Source organism: Carya illinoinensis, chromosome 5 (assembly GCF_018687715.1).
Source record: "Carya illinoinensis cultivar Pawnee chromosome 5, C.illinoinensisPawnee_v1, whole genome shotgun sequence".
NCBI classification, from domain to species: domain Eukaryota; kingdom Viridiplantae; phylum Streptophyta; class Magnoliopsida; order Fagales; family Juglandaceae; genus Carya; species Carya illinoinensis.
The window spans coordinates 43,804,512-43,822,456 of record NC_056756.1 but is presented as its reverse complement, the minus strand read 5'-3'; the positions used below and the strand labels follow the sequence as shown (position 1 = coordinate 43,822,456).

The 17,945-nt window shown below is 33.6% G+C and overlaps 1 protein-coding gene across 1 annotated transcript; it reads left to right on the top strand.

The window, feature by feature from the left end:
- Positions 1-13,861: 13,861 nt before the first annotated feature.
- Positions 13,862-16,629, top strand: LOC122309892. The gene is made up of 2 exons (XM_043123658.1): positions 13,862-14,240; positions 15,141-16,629. Exon 2 carries the CDS (start codon positions 15,274-15,276, stop codon positions 16,366-16,368), a length of 1,095 nt encoding a protein of 364 aa, XP_042979592.1. The 5' UTR covers positions 13,862-14,240; positions 15,141-15,273; the 3' UTR covers positions 16,369-16,629.
- Positions 16,630-17,945: the final 1,316 nt, after the last annotated feature.

Sequence of the window (17,945 nt, the reverse complement as noted above, 5' to 3'; positions counted from 1 at the left end):
TACTAATAAATAAAGGACCCAAAGAACTTGGGTACCAAGAAAAATCATTTTAATTGTTTTTATAGGTATGCATGAAGTCATCCACAAGCAAAAATAAGTGGTTTTTAGATAGTGGATGTTCAAGACACATGACGGGAGACAAGACTAAGTTCTTTGATCTTAGATCTAAAGAAGAAGGACACGTGACATTTGGAGACAACTCGAAAGGGAAGATCGTGGGAATAGGTAAAATTGGTAATGAATCTTCTCTCATAATTGAAGATGTTCTACTTGTTGAAGGTTTAAAACATAATCTTTTGAGCATAAGTCAATTATGTGATAAAGGATTTACAGTTACTTTTAAAATGGATAAATGCATTATTTTGAATGATCATGATTGTAATATTTGTTTTATTGCTTTTAGAAACAATAATGTTTATACAATTGATTTTGAAGAAATTACCTCACAAGATGCTATTTGCTTGTCAGCTCAAAATGAAACTAGTTGGTTATGGCATAGAAGATTAGGTCATGCCAACATGGAACTTATTTCCAAACTTTCAAAAAATGATCTTGTGAGAGGTTTACCAAAAACATATTTTCTTAAAGACAAAATTTGTGATGCATGTCAATTTGGTAAACAAACAAAAACTTCTTTTAAAACTAAGAAACATATTTCCACTACTAGACCATTGCAACTGATACACATGGATCTTTTTGGACCAAATAGAGTTGCAAGTCTAGGAGGAAAATATTATGCATTTGTTATTGTTGATGATTTCTCTAGATATACTTGGGTCATCTTTCTTGCTCATAAAGATGAGGCACATAATGCCTTTACCAAGTTATGCAAGAGAATTCAAAATGAAAAGGGCTATACTATTTCAAGTATCCGAAGTGATAGGGGAAAAGAATTTGTTAATAAAAATATTGAAACATTTTGTGATGAAAACGGTTTTATTCATAATTTTTCTGCTCCTCGAACTCCTCAACAAAATGGGGTAGTAGAGAGGAAAAATAGATCTCTTCAAGAGATGGCAAGAACAATGCTCAATGAGAACAACTTGCCTAGTTATTTTTGGGCCGAAGCGATAAGTACTGCATGTTATGTTATAAATAGAGTTATGTTAAGGTCTAAATTAGATAAAACCCCCTATGAGCTTTGGAATGAGAAAAAGCCCAACATTGGTTACTTTCATGTATTTGGATGCAAATGTTTTATTTTGAATGACAGAGATAATTTAGGCAAGTTTGATGCAAAATCTGATGAAGGTATTTTTCTCGGGTATTCTACTAATAGTAAAGCTTATAGAGTATTCAACAAAAAGACTTTAACTGTACAAGAATCTATGCATGTAGTATTTGATGAATCTAATTCTCCACTCTCCAAGAAATCTATTGATGAAGAAATAGAAGGTATAAATAACACAGAAAGTCTCAATCTCAACAAAGAGAAAGCAATAGAGGAAGTTCAACATGGAGCCATCAGGAAAGATCATCAAAATTTAATACAAGATGCAACCAAACAGTGGAAATTTGTGAAAGATCATCCAGTGGAACAAATTTTGGGAGAACCTTCACAAGGTGTAAGTACTCGATCATCTCTTAGAAATATTTGTAATCATACTGCTTTTCTATCTCAAATTGAACCCAAAAATATTGATGACGCACTTCTTGATGAATCTTGGATTCTAGCTATGCAAGAAGAGTTGAATCAATTTGAAAGAAATGATGTTTGGACACTTGTTCCTAGACCCAAAAATTATACTATTATTGGAACAAAATGGGTTTTTAGAAACAAGAAAGATGAGTCTGGAGTCATTACTAGAAATAAGGCTCGACTTGTAGCCCAAGGCTCATTCTCTTCATACAATATCATGTCATTCTTATTCATGGGAACCGGCAAGCGGAATGAAGAATCTAATAAAGATTTCAACTGTTTATTCTTCTGCCGAATGATTCCTTCCCTTGTGTGAGACTCTTGAACAATTTGTTGAAGTACAACAATTTGTTCTTTGAGCTTTTCAACTTCGTGATTTTTGGCTTGTAGCCGCTGAGAAAAAGCCACAATAGAGGAAGAGTAGCGAGTCCCAAGACTCACCAAGTCATAAATAGCATCAGAATCTGACTTATTAGTCAGATTATTATTTTCTTGCTGCAACATGGCACCAATGGTAACTGCAGAAAGAACAAGAGGTTGAGATGCAGAATGCCTCATGGATGGATCTAGAGAAATGTTAGAAGAATGAGCCATTGAGAAAAGAATAGAAGGCTTAAAACGAGAATGCTGAAGGAATGCAGATGAGTTATGGAGATGAGATGAAAACTTGATGCGGATTAGATGAACTTCAGGACTGATTTTATAGAGATAGCATAAAGAATAAGACAAACTATTTTCTCTTCAAATCTTATTTAGTCAAAAGAAATACAAGATATGCTGGACACACATTGTCAAAAGTTTTCTTACTAAGCCAGCGAGATTAACAGTAGATTGTCCCTATTTTTCTAGTAAACGATGAACCTCTGCTGTTATCTGCCGATGTTGACCTTGTATCTGAACCCTTTCTCGTTCCAGCTCTTCTATTCGTGGTTGCAGATCATGAGCATACCAATCTGCAAATTTTTTCAACTCTTGGTTTTCTTGCTTTAGCCTTTTATTCTCACTATCCTTATTAGCAAGCTTCTGTCGTAACTCAGATATTTGCATGTTAAGATGATCAATCTCACTCACCCTCGCCATTAACCTTCGAGACATGATCGTAACAGAGGCAGCATATTGATTACTGAGCATTCTTGATTCTGCAATAATCTCAGAATCAGCCTTACTAGAAAAACGGTTCACTGCTCCTATCATGGTATTGACGGCCTCAGGAGAGAAGATTGATGATTGATGCGTCAAGGGTTCCTGATTCAAGTCTGGAACATTAGTGGAAGAGAATTGCTCAGCCATTCTATCGTTGTGGAAAAACAGAACTCAGGTCAAGAAGTGATTATTTTTTTGGCATCCGATAGATGAAAATGATCATTTTTTTATAGAAACTCGGAGCCTTCAATCCCGTTTGTCAACAACATCAGGCGATTGTTTAAATCTTCAGCCGTATTAAATTCATAGAGTTAGGCCTCGAGGCTTTGCAGCACTTGTCGGGTCACGGACGGCTCCATTTTTCAACTATCTACAGTGACTATTAAACGCATCGTTTTCTTCAGTCCATTTTCTTGTTGCGGATCCTTTTTAATGATGCCAAAAGGGGGAGAAGTGTTAGACTAGAACATTAACATTGTTTAAATTGCTAAACTTGTTATATATGCTTGGAATTATATTTATACTTTTGCTTGAAAAACTAACGCATATTTTCAGGGGGAGCTTAAGTATTAATATAGGTTTCAAGTTCTATCAAATATTTGTCATCATCAAAAAGGGGGAGATTGTTGAACTCAAGATTTCAAGTTTCATGTGATTATAAATCTACACATGGATTTTGATGATAACAAATGAATTCAAAGAATAAAGAAGTCTCAAGCTCAAGTTGTCTACACAATGGAGTCAAGCACATCAAGGAAACAAGCATGAGCAAGAAGGGAACAAGTTCACATTAAAATTATAGAGTAATGTTGTAAATCTCTTCAAAATTCGAAATTAGGATTAATGCTCAAAATTAATATTTTATCATAAAGCATTAAAATACATTTTCCACATGTGCATGAATATTTTTGAAAATTAAATTTGAAAATTTTGAAAGATGATTGATTGTCATCTTTTGCATGTGCATGCCTTGATTAAAGGGTTGAACTTTGAAAATATTAAAGATGATTGATTGTCATCTTTCACATGTGCATGTTTTATTTGAATATTTTCAAAAGTGATTGATGCTTTTTTAGACTTATACAAAAAGTAAAAGATTAGGTTTGAATTTTTTGAAAATGAAAGTGTGCTCATTTTGTCATATGCCAAAAGTAAAAGATTAGGTTTGATTTTTTTGAAAAAGTGAATGATGTTGTCTTTGACAATTGAGAAAGAAGAACCTTTTATTTGAATTCTTTGAAAAAAGTGAATGATGTTGTCTTTGACAATTGAAAAAGAAGAACCTTTTATTTGAATTTTTTGAAAAAGTGAATGATGTTGTCTTTGACATGTGAATCTTTTTAAATTTGAATATGAAGTCTCATATGCCTATAAATAGATCATTTGAGAGCTTCACATTCACAACACCAAGAGCATACAACATTCATTCAAAGCTTTCATTCTCTCTTCTCTAAACATTGAGCCTTAATCCTTGTTCATTTTGAGAGATATAGCTTGAGCTGTATTGTTTTTATTTCACTCGTTGAGGAGTGTTTTCTGATAACCTACCCACTATCAGCTTTTGTATCAGAAAAAGGGTGTGTATAACCCTTGTGTGTGTAGAAAGTATTCTACACAGGGAATAGTTGAATCACCACGTGTAAGGTGATTGCAAGTGTAGAGGGTGTTCTACACGGATCCTTTGTAGCGGTGTTGTTCAAAGGTGTAATAGGTTTCTATCTCCACCTGAAGGAGGTTGAATAGTGAATTTGGGAATCCTCAAGGGGTAGCTTGAGGCGAGGACGTAGGCAGTGGGGCCGAACCTCGTTAACATACTGAGTTTGCTTCTCTCTTACCCTTACTCCTTATATTTATTGTTATTTCATATTTTGTTTATATTTTATATTATATATTTGATTTATAATTGTTAATTTTTTTTAATACAACTCAATTCACCCCCCCTCTTGTGTTAGTCATCTGGGCAACAGCGAGGGTGAGTGAGATTGATCATCTTAACATGCAAATATCTGAGTTACGACAGAAGCTTGCTAATAAGGATAATGAGAATAAAAGGCTAAAGCAAGAAAACCAAGAGTTGAAAAAATTTACAGATTGGTATGCTCATGATCTGCAACCACGAATAGAGGAGCTGGAACGAGAAAGGGTTCAGATACAAGGTCAACATCGGCAGATAACAGCAGAGGTTCACCGTTTATTAGAAAAATAGGGACAATCTACTGTTAATCTCGCTGGGTTAGTAAGAAAACTTTTGACAATGTGTGTCTAGCATATCTTGTATTTCTTTTGACTAAATAAGATTTGAAGAGAAAATAGTTTGTCTTATTCTTTATGCTATCTCTATAAAATCAGTCCTGAAATTCATCCAATCCGCATCAAGTTTTCATCTCATCTCTATAACTCATCTGCATTCCTTCAGCATTCTCGTTTTAAGCCTTCTATTTTTTTTTTTCTCAATGGCTCATTCTTCTAACATTTCTCTAGATCCATCCATGAGGCATTCTGCATCTCAACCTCTTGTCCTTTCTGCAGCTGCCATTGGTGCTATGTTGCAGCAAGAAAATAATAATCTGACTAATAAGTCAGATTCTGATGCTATTTATGACTTGGTGAGTCTTGGGACTCGCTACTCTTCCTCTATTGTTGCTTTTTCTCAGCGGCTACAAGCCAAAAATCATGAAGTTGAAAGGCTCAAAAAACAAATTGTTGTACTTCAACGAATTGTTCAAGAGTCTTATACAAGGGAAGGAATCATTCGGCAGAAGAATAAACAGTTAAAATCTTTATTAGATTCTTCATTCCGCTTGCCGGTTCCCATGAATAAGAATGACATGATATTGTATGAAGAGAATAAGCGTCTCAAACATGAGGCTAAGAATCTCAAGTTTATGTAAAAGTATTTAAAAAATCTATCTCTATTTTTATTGACTTTGGTCTATCTTTTAAGAGATATTCATAACATGCATCATACCTATTTCTCTTCTGATCATACATAATCTATCTTCTAGTAAAGGTTTTGTGAAAATATCTGCTAACTGATCGTGTGTGTTTGTGAACTCTAATATTATATCGCCTTTCTGCACATGATCTCGAAGAAAATGATATCTTATTTCAATATGCTTAGTTCTAGAATGTTGTATTGGGTTCTTTGAAAGATTTATAGCACTTGTATTATCACATTTGATTGGAATGTGATTATACTTGAGTTTAAAATCTTCAAGTTGTTGCTTCATGTAGAAAACTTGAGCACAACAACTACCCGCAGCAACATATTCTGCCTCAGCAGTAGATAGTGCAACAGAATTTTGTTTTTTACTGAACCAGGAAACTAATGCATGACCTAAGAAATGACATGCTCCACTAGTGCTTTTTCGATCTATTTTACAGCCAGCATAATCTGCATCTGTGTAACTGATTAGATCGAAAGATGTGTGCTTAGGGTACCATAACCCTAGGTTAATTGTACCACTAAGATATCAAAGAATGCGCTTAACTGCAATTAAATGTGATTCTTTTGGAGATGATTGAAAGCGTGCACATAAGCACACACTAAACATAATATCTGATCTACTGGCTGTTAAATATAATAAGCTACCAATCATACCTCGATATATCTTCGAGTCAACTGGCTTACCGGATTCATCTTTATCAAGTTTAGTTGATGGGCTCATTGGTGTTCCAATTTCCTTAGCATTTTCCATCCCAAACTTTTTCAGTAATTTCTTAATATATTTTGATTGATTGATGAATGTCCCACTTTTTGCTTGCTTAATTTGCAATCCGAGAAAGAATGTAAGTTCACCCATCATGCTCATCTCAAATTCTTCCTGCATAGTCTTAGCAAAAACTTGACACATATTTTCATTAGTAGCACCGAATATTATATCATCAACATAAATCTGAATCAAAAGAATATCATCATTTTCATATTTAATGAAAAGAGTTGTGTCGATTTTTCCTCTTGAAAAACCTTTTTCAATCAAGAAACCACTGAGTTTCTCGTACCAAGCTCTAGGAGCTTGTTTAAGTCCATATAGTGCTTTTGTGAGTTTGAAAACATGATTTGGGGAAATATGATTTTCAAAACCTGGACGTTGCTCAACATATACCTCTTCATTTATAAAATCATTTAAGAAAGCACTTTTAACATCCATTTGAAAAAGTTTGAAATCTTTATAACAAGCATATGCAAGTAGCATTCGAATAGCTTCTAATCTTGCGACAGGTGCATATGTCTCATCATAATTGATTCCTTCTTCTTGATTAAAACCTTGGGCTACAAGTCGAGCCTTATTTCTAGTAATGACTCATCTTTCTTGTTTCTAAAAACCCATTTTGTTCCAATAATAGTATGATTTTTGGGTCTAGGAACAAGTGTCCAAACATCATTTCTTTTAAATTGATTCAACTCTTCTTGCATAGCTAGAATCCAAGATTCATCAAGAAGTGCGTCATCAATATTTTTGGGTTCAATTTGAGATAGAAAAGCAGTATGATTGCAAATATTTCTAAGAGATGATCGAGTACTTACACCTTGTGAAGGTTCTCCCAAAATTTGTTCCACTGGATGATCTTTCACAAATTTTCACTGTTTGGTTGCATCTTGTATTAAATTTTGATGATCTTTCCTGATGGCTCTATGTTGAATTTCCTCTATTGTTTTCTCTTTGTTGAGATTGAGACTTTCTGTGTTATTTATACTTTCAATTTTACCTATTCCCACGATCTTCCTTTTCGAGTTGTCTCCAAATGTCACGTGTCCTTCTTCTTTAGATCTAAGATCAAAGAACTTAGTCTTGTCTCCCGTCATGTGTCTTGAACATCCACTATCTAAAAACCACTTATTTTTGCTTGTGGATGACTTCATGCATACCTATAAAAACAATTAAAATGATTTTTCTTGGTACCCAAGTTCTTTGGGCCTTTTATTTATTAGTATTAGAAGAAACAAGATTTTTAGGTACCCATATGACCCTAATAGTCATTGTATGATTTCTTCTAATAGGACAAGTATGATAATTATGACCATTTCTATTACAAAAATTACAAATAGCATGTGACATATATGAAAAACTTGAATGATTATAATAATATCCTTTTTTGACAAAATTATTTTTATGAAAAAAATTTTGAATATTAGTCTTTGAGGTAGAATGATTATCAAAGAAATTTTTATAAGGTTTGTATTTTTGTTTTGGCATATATCCCAAACCTGCCTTGTCAAAAACACATCTTTGACTACCAAGAAGTTTTTCAAAATTTCTTTTTCCATTCGTAAAGTTTTCAACAATATTTTCTAAATCGGTTTTCTTTTATTCAATTCAAGATTTTCATATTTCAAAATGATATTTTCTTTTCTTAAAATTTCAATTTCGTTTGTTAAAAAAGAATTTTTCTTTTTCAAAGCAGTATACTTGATACCCAATTTTTTAAATTCCTCATAAATCTCTTCTAAAACATTTTGCAATTCTTCATATGAAGGATTTTCAATATTATCAAGATTTGTTACCTCAATGTCATCTTTAGCCATAAGACAAAGATTTGCTGATTCTTCATTCTTGCTTCACTATCTGAGCTACTTGAATCATCATCCCATGTTTATAACAAATTAAAGTGTCGTTTTTACCTGAATCTTTCTTGGAAAACTTTTTGAAAGATTTCCTCGGAGGAGTTCTATTTTTCTTCAAGAACCTCTGAATTTTTCTTGTTATCATCGTAACTTCTTCATCTTTATCGTCATTTTCCTCATCTTCATTACTTTCACTTTCATGAGGAACAGCTTTAAGTGCTAAGCTCTTCTTTGGCTTTCCTTCTTCTTCTCCTCTTTTCAATGTGTACTCATGGGTGATAAGTGACCCGATGAGTTCATTGACTTCGAGCTTCTTGAGGTCTCTAGCTTCAAGAATCCCTGTAACTTTTGATTCCCAACGTTTTGGTAAAGAGTTGAGAATTTTTCTTACTATCTCCACCTTAGAATAAACTTTGCCAAGAGCTGTCAAGCTGTTTATGATGTTAGTAAAACGAGTGTGCATACTAGAAATAGATTCATCATCATTCATCTTAAACATTTCATATTCATGAGTAAGAATATAAATTTTTGATTCCTTTACTTGCGAAGTTCCTTCATAAGTTCCTTCCAAGTTATCCCAAATTTCCTTTGCCGTAGCGCAATTCATTATTCTATTAAACTCATTTCCATTAAGAACATTATATAATAAATTCATAGCAGTTAAATTTAAAGTATAAAGCATATCGTCTTCACAATCAAACTTTTCTTCTTCCTTTTTGACCTTTACTCCATCAACCATTTTTGTTGGAATATAAGGTCCATTTACAATACATTTCCAGATTTCTCTACCTTGAGCTTGAAGAAATATTCTCATTCTAACTTTCCAGAATGAGTAATTATCTCCACAAAAGAGTGGAGGCCGACTGCTAGATTGACCTTCACCAAATGAAACTGCAATGTTAGCCATAAGATCTTAACTCAAAAGATAGTTAATCTTATAATAGAGCTCTTAGCTCTGATACCAATTGTTGCCCAGATGACTAACACAAGAGGGGGGGTGAATTGAGTTGTATTAAAAAAAATAACAATTATAAATCAAATATATAATATAAAATATAAACAAAATATGAAATAACAATAAATATAAAGAGTAAGGGTAAAAGAGAAGCAAACTCAGTATGTTAACGAGGTTCGGCCCCACTGCCTACGTCCTCGCCTCAAGCTACCCCTTGAGGATTTCCAAATTCACTATTCAACCTCCTTCAGGTGGAGATAGAAACCTATTACACCTTTGAACAATACCGCTACAAAGGATCCGTGTAGAACACCCTCTACACTTGCAATCACCTTACACGTGGTGATTCAACTATTCCCCGTGTAGAATACTTTCTACACACACAAGGGTTATACACACCATTTTTCTGATACAAGAGCTGATAGTGGGTAGGTTATCAGAAAACACTCCTCAATGAGTGAAATAAGAACAATACAGCGCAAACTATATCTCTCAAAATGAACAAGGATTAAGGCTCAATGCTTAGAGAAGAGAGAATGAAAGTTTTGAATGAATGTTGTATGCTCTTGGTGTTGTGAATGTGAAGCTCTCAAATGATCTATTTATAGGCATATGAGACTTCATATTCAAATTTAAAAAGATTCACATGTCAAAGACAACATCATTCACTTTTTCAAAAAATTCAAATAAAAGGTTCTTCTTTTTCAATTGTCAAAGACAACATCATTCACTTTGTCAAAGAATTCAAATAAAAGGTTCTTCTTTCTCAATTGTCAGAGACAACATCATTCACTTTTTCAAAAAAATCAAACCTAATCTTTTACTTTTGGCATATGACAAAATGAGCACACTTTCATTTTCAAAAAATTCAAACCTAATCTTTTACTTTTTTTATAAGTCTAAAAAAGCATCAATCACTTTTGAAAATATTCAAATAAAACATGCACATGTGAAAGATGACAATCAATCATCTTTAATATTTTCAAAGTTCAACCCTTTAATCAAGGCATACACATGCAAAAGATGATTATCAATCATCTTTCAAAATTTTCAAATTTAATTTTCAAAAATATTCATGCACATGTGGAAAATGTATTTTAATGCTTTATGATAAAATATTAATTTTGAGCATTAATCCTAATTTCGAATTTTGAAGAGATTTACAACATTACTCTATAATTTTAATGTGAACTTGTTCCCTTCTTGCTCATGCTTGTTTCCTTGATGTGCTTGACTCCATTGTGTAGACAACTTGAGCTTGAGACTTCTTTATTCTTTGAATTCATTTGTTATCATCAAAATCCATGTGTAGATTTATAATCACATGAAACTTGAAACCTTGAGTTCAACAGATAGCATGGCTGTTGAGTTTTCGAGGAGCATCCCTCTTCCCCAAAACGCAGGGTATGGCCTCCTGACTAAAAGAGTTAAGTATAAAGAGACACTCAAAATTACGAGGTAGTGGGATCAATCCTACAGAAAGAATTGTTATTATACTTCTACATTTTCCTTTGAGCATTCTTGAGAGAAACCGACTGACTTAGGCATTGGAAGCATCTCAGGCTACCGAGAGCCACCCCTTTCTCCGTTGCAAAATACCAATCGAGTGAAGGCCCAGACCGCTGAGCAGCCTGGCCTAAAGGCGTACTAATTAAACACGACGTTAACATATATGATGAGCGAATTAACTCTAGTTCACTACAAAATTTGATCATGTACTGCATACTACATATATATATATATATATATATATATAGTGTGTGTGTGTGTGACATTCGCAAGTACTAATATATATTGATGATATATATAATACATATAGTTCATGAATATATATAGATGCAATATTTGACCAGATCGAAGAATTTATAATTAATTAACAGGAGCATGTCATGATAAGAATGACATGATTAATTGGACAAAACGCATGCATTTTATAATAAGCGGTTACTATATATATATATATATGATTAATAACTAATATTATTACTTCATGACGTATATACGTAGCAACGTACACGGGATTCTTTCTGCATATACATGGAGCGTGCATCTTGCTAGCTAATTAAGCTGATCCTTAATTAATTGGTTTTATATATATACGAGTCTAATTCAAACTTGTGGGGTGGGGGGTTTCTTTTACTGCCAGTCTTATCCATATATCTATATATAACATATACATATACATATACATATATATATATATATCCTCTCTTAATTAAATAATTAATTAATGCATACGATTGGTATTTCGAAAATAGATTTTATGGCGTTTCTGTATTAATTAGACTGTTGGCGATGTAATTTAACCCAATCAAAATATATTCTAGGCCTTTTTTTTCTTTTTAGAAAACTACTAAAAACACAAAGTAATCTCACAAATAGATTTCCACAAACTGATGACATAATTTATTTTTGAAAAATCTAGTTGCTAATTTAAATTTTATTAAAATCAGTATTAATTTAAATTTTAAATATTAAAAAATTAGTATTGATGTATAGATTAGTACATAATTTTACGTGTACGTAATAAAACTCTTTATTTTTATGTTTTTAATTTCTCCCATAGCCCCACATCTCTCCTCTGTCCCCAAAAGACCCCTGCGCCCTCATGTCTCCCTGCATTTCCAAACCCCCAACCCCTTGACGATGTACCATCTCGCACCACCACCACTGCCAGGTTCCATATTTGTAATTTAGAAAGGTCTAAAGGTTGATGCTTTATGGATTAATCCGCTTGACTATCCAGAAAAGTGTGGGTAAGTAAGACAAATAAGCTAAAAGACTTTACAAGGGTTTTGCCTAGCGGTATTTTTTTTTATTTCCTTGGTCCCCAATTAATAATATCAAAGGTTCGAAAAAGTTACAATTTTCCTACTCTATCTCTACAACCATACCTTTCTGATTCAATATTACTGATTGTGGAGCCACCATTCTCGAAGCTAGTTTGAAGCTAGAAATTTCAGGCAATCCACGAATCTTGGATCTGAAGCAAATTCACCCACCCTCCAAGAATCTCTTTCTTTTTAATAAAAAATGAAACAAATAAAAAAATAAAAATCTAGAAAAGAAAAAGACTGACTTTTTAGGATCTGGTGATGAGCTAAGAGGCAAATATATAAGATGGGTCTGAGAATTCGGAGTGGTGGAATGAGAAAGAGAGAGAGGTGATGAAGAGATGAAAGAGAAAAAGAGATAGGCATGCATCAATAAAATAATGGGTAGTGTGGAAGTGGGTTGGCAACGACATTGGTGTCGACGCCGCCGACAGGAATTGGTGGCAAAGCTGGGTGGGCTCGGGTCTGGGGGTTGGGAGTTGGGATGGGAAGGGGGACTTGAGGCTGGGGGGAATGCATGGGTAAAATTGAAAAAGAGAAAAAATAATAAAAATAATAATAACTTAGATGACATGGCATTGTGAGATCTCAGTTTTTGAGATCATTTGTAGAATTCTTGTGTGGCTCTAGCAGCCTTCTTTTTTTTATGGCTACTTTTAAACTCTATCGGAATAAATGATCTAAATTATAATTTGTCATTTTCATATCTATCTTTTTATTTTCTTTGGCATTTCCTTTTGTTTATTTTTTATTTTTTAACTTGTCTCTTGGACGTTTTGTCTGTATAGAGTTACAAAAGTAGTTAAGATCATACTAGTACACAAATTTTCATAAGAAAATTTGTGTACTAGTAGAGCTCCAAAAGCTCAATGGTTGGCTTATGATTTAGAAATTTCTCTGTATGTATTCAGTCATGAATGTAACTTTTCTACAATGAATGAATGAAGTCAATTTCTCATTTAAAAAAAAGTGGAAAAAAGTAATGACTTTTAGTAGATATATCATGTATGTATTCCTTCGCTGCAAGCTGGATTGAATACATGAACAGCGGTTTCAATATGGTATATATGCTATGCTATCCAAAAAATATTTAAATCACCCAATTTAAACCGGAAATGGTACTAATATATTCCCATATGGGTATCTAATATATTCCCATATGGGTATCTAATATATTCCCATATGGGTATCAGTGCCTTCATTTATATTATTTATAGCTAAAATTTGGCAGGCAATATATGCCATATTCTTTACAAAAGATAATTTAGAGGGCAGCTTCAGTAATTATGATCACATTGGATCAGGAAAATCCTCCATGATTTTCTAATTTTTAACCTTATCGACTAATTAATTATCACAAGAAAATGCAGGGAGCTAGCCAGCTAGCTGTGATAATGCTCACAACTACAATCAAAGATCGATATAATACCATAAAAATCGAGGCTAACTTTACCTTTTTTAGGTAACTACAGATGTATCTGGGGAAAGTTATGACACTTAACATAAAAAGAGAATGCAAACGAAGGTTATACGTGTCCATTAAGGTGGTCAGTGAAAGGAGCTTTAAGGAACAGACCTGGCATCGAACATGGTTGCCAGAGCTACAGAACCAAACAAAATCAGTTGATAGATGTTTCATTTTGTGATCCTCTGTTCACATCTCCTCTTGTTTTATCTTGGGTTCTTCTATCTTATGTTACCTGGCATTGGGGTTTGATTTTGATCTGCGACTGTGGCTTCAGGTTGCAGGAATTAGAAGGGTTCTGGTTTGCATGAGAACCAGGTCCTAAAACGAGGAGTCGTTTCTCGTAGCAAGTGAAATCACCTGATTAGCCTTGAGCAATATGTGTGGGCAAGGATGGTCGTCTATGTTCATCAAGGGCAACTAAGGTAACGTCATCAGTACTTATTACCCAAAGTTTTCTCTTATAAATGGGCTTCTTGGTTTTGGAGAATTGTAGAGATGGTGTGGATTTGTTAGTCTGAGTTGAGTTGATCAGGAGAAGAGATCACAGCTCGTGCTTCTCATGAACGAGTAAGAAATCTGTCTGGTGCTGCCAATGTCACCAACTCCTAATTCCCGATGATCATCTCAGTTTTCAGGTCATTGACTCTCTTCTTTCTTGATGACATTTTCTTTTTCTTGCTAGCTTGTACTTTTTCACTCTCTAATTTGTTCCTCATTTGCAAAATTATGGCTGTTTTCTAGATCAGCAGTAATTTGCATGAGAGTCAATGTTTTCATTTGAAAAGGTTTATAATATATTTGGGTAGGGGTTAATTCCCTCTCGATATTTACTGAATTAAAGCAGGAATTCTCAAGGTGTTCTTGCCTCTTCATCACTGCTACATATAACATGCTTTGGAACTGCATTTACATATATATATATATATGATTTTTACTGGTAAAGCTGCTATATATTGCATGTTTGGCAATGGAATCTTCATCATTGGGCAATTGTTTCTCTGTAGACTGTTTGTTCATGTGTATATATTGACGATATCGATTATTTATTTATATATTTTTATTGTCCAAATATTTTGTGGGTGTTTGAAGATCAGGCTGGATTTCGCTATCATGCCCGTTTATTGTGTTCACATAAGAATCATAGTATTGATCTGTTAAGATGAGCGGTATTGATGAATGTAAACAAAACTTCTTCAAGAATTTTGTAAATTGCTCATCACAACTTTGAATAACTTGCATAATACCACGTGCAATAACCTTGTTAACCAAAAATTCTTATATAACTGACAATCCATCTCTGATTCGTTTGTAAATCGTAACGGACGTAGCTCTCTTCTAATCTAAGCTGGAGAACTCATCTATAAATTTGATAAGTATTTATTAAATATGCGACAAACATACTAATTTTTCTAATATTATTTAAATGCACGTGTGTCTCACTTGTCGCCCAATTACAATATAGCTACTTCTAATTGTGAAGTACCAATTTTTATTTTTTGATTTAATTTAATTTAATCTTCTTCATGATCTTGCAGGTTGAATATTATTAGTGTGTTGGTATGAGAATTTAGAAGGCTTCTAATTCCAAGCTTCACCCTATATACAGTGATCTCTGGTAACTAGCCGGGGAGAAAAGGCTAGGGTTTAAGGTTATATATATATATATATATGTATGTATGTATGTATGTATGTAAAGATAGAATGGATTATTTGGGTGATCAAGGCTTAATCAGCAAGGCTAAGTCCATACTTTCGTCCCTCTGTGGAATTTTGCTATGGGTATCAAAGTTACAGCCATCTCCCGTACACTCCCCAAAAGATTTTCCAACCCATAATTGTGATCTCCAACTGGGTTTCAAAACCCTAATTTACCTGGAAGCAAGGAGCCCTCGAGATCCAACTCATTTTCTTCACATTGTTCATTCCTACATGATATCGTCGGCGTCATCATATTCATCAGAATTACCGTCTATTTCGCCATCGTTGCTCCGGTCGACCTCGAGTAATAGTTCTTCATCTTTGTCTTCGATAATGTTGGACGATTTGATTGGAACAGAGAGTGGAGTTTACCTGAGCTCTAATGAAGATGAAATTAAAGGATTGAAGAAATCGAATGGCCGTCAACATGATCATAAGCCGAATCAACGGTACCGTGCTGCAGGGACAAGATCAAATCATTACCCGCCTCCAATACCTCTGCTTGCACAGACAGGTAATTTGCCCGGTCGGATGCCTTGGGTGTTAACCAGACATTATGGAGATGGAAAGCTCATCATTGAAGTTGAGAGAGTGAAGCATCATGAGTACTTGGAAGCACACAGGGAAAATGGCCGGCTTATCTTAAATCTCGTACCACTCGACGAAGTCGAAAGCGAGGAGGAGATGATCAACCACGATGATGAGGAGCTAGAACCGGAAGATCTCCATGATCATTTTGAAGACAAAGAGACAGATCACGGAAAGTCGATGCATGATGATCAGGAAGTCGAAATCCAATATCAAGAACCTGGAGTTGGTTACGACGGCAGTTATCCGCATGTGGATGATGATAATGAGATCGTCGCAGAGGAGGATTTGATGATCACTTCATTAGCTTCTACCATTCCTGTCAAAATATGGTTGGAGAATGGGATCATGATCAGTAGCAGTACTACTACTACAGAAAGAAGCGAAAATCTGCGCAAGTGCTTCACCAATAATGCGGATGTTTTCATTAATCCAAACGCAATGCTAATATCCACGAATGCTTTCGCGCATGCTTAGCCGGCGGCCGGCCATCAGCTCATCGGCCTGATCATCACCCAATGTCTAACAAGATGATCACTGTGGTAAGTGTATTTATTATATATATATACAACCATTTTTATAATAATTATGTTTTAAATTGAGAATATTTCCATAAAATAATATTATTTTTATAGTTATTTTATAAAAATGTCCCTCAATTAAAATAAGATTATGTAAAGAATTGTGAATATATAAGCTGATTGTATGTGTATCATTTTTGTATATATATATATATATGTCAATCGTATGTACATAAATAGGAGTTTAATTATATTATAGCTCAGAGGCTTAATTTAAATTAAGATGGCCTCGGAAATTAGAACGTCCAGCAATCTCGATGGTCGGATGATTACAAAGGGAATTACCAAGCAAGCAGATGATGATCTCTAGATATATATACACATTGTGCCATGCTGCATTGAGTTGAATGAAAATAAGTGACGTGGCGTAATCTTGACAGTACTTATAATATATATATATTAATATTAATTTTGAAGTTGCAAATTGTATTTATTTTTAAGTTAATTGAATGTATTTTCAAAAGGACATGATGATGCTACTTTATTGACCTTTTGATTCTCATTTTTGTTAGAGAATTTTCAATCAAGACATCCCATATTTTCAAGGAATGAGAAAGAATGGCCAACGTCCCTAAATAGACAGCGATAAAAAATAATCATAACAACAATAAAATAATTATATATATATATATATATTTATTTATTTAAAAAAGAAAAAAGAAAAAAAAAAGGATACCTATAGTCCATGTCGCCCTAAAAAGTTATCAAAATTTTCACCTTTCCACATTATTAATTTGAGGCTTACATAATTAAGGAAATGAATCCCAAAACCAAGACTTTCAAGAAAACAAAAAAAAAAAATATATATATATATATATATATATATATTAAAATGTTGGGCTTATCTATATGGAATAGCTTGGTTTATTCTTTGTGGCGGTTCGATTTGATGATCTAACTTAATACAGATTTTATTATAGTTTTTTTATAGATTTTCAATGAAGCGTGTCGAAGTGGAAGCGAATATATACAAATCCCGTGAGGTCCAAGAAAAATCTTGATCCGCTTTTAGACGGTAAATCAATTCGACCTGAGCCCTAATTAGGGTTTTCGCTGCATATATATTGTATTGCTCTATCGCAGTATTGTATTCGACTTTCAAGAAAATAAAATGCTCTGCAACTCAATAGATATTAGAGACACATTGCCGAACTACATAAATTTTTTTATCGATTCTTGTTTTACTTTATTTTTCTTGCATCCTTTTTTACAACATGAAAAACAAATATAGTAATACAACTACTGGTAGTAGTACTAGTTGTGTACATTTTCACAAAATTTCTAAGAATATAAAAACAAACAATATTTTTTTCACTAATATTGTCTAAAAGTACTAGGGAGTCCAAGAAGATCCAATCCATATATATATAAATATGTATATGCACCACTAATCTGCAAAGGAAAATGATATGGATAGAAATCAAATTAATTAAGTTAGATATTCCAGATCAAGATCGATGGCCTTGCCTTGCC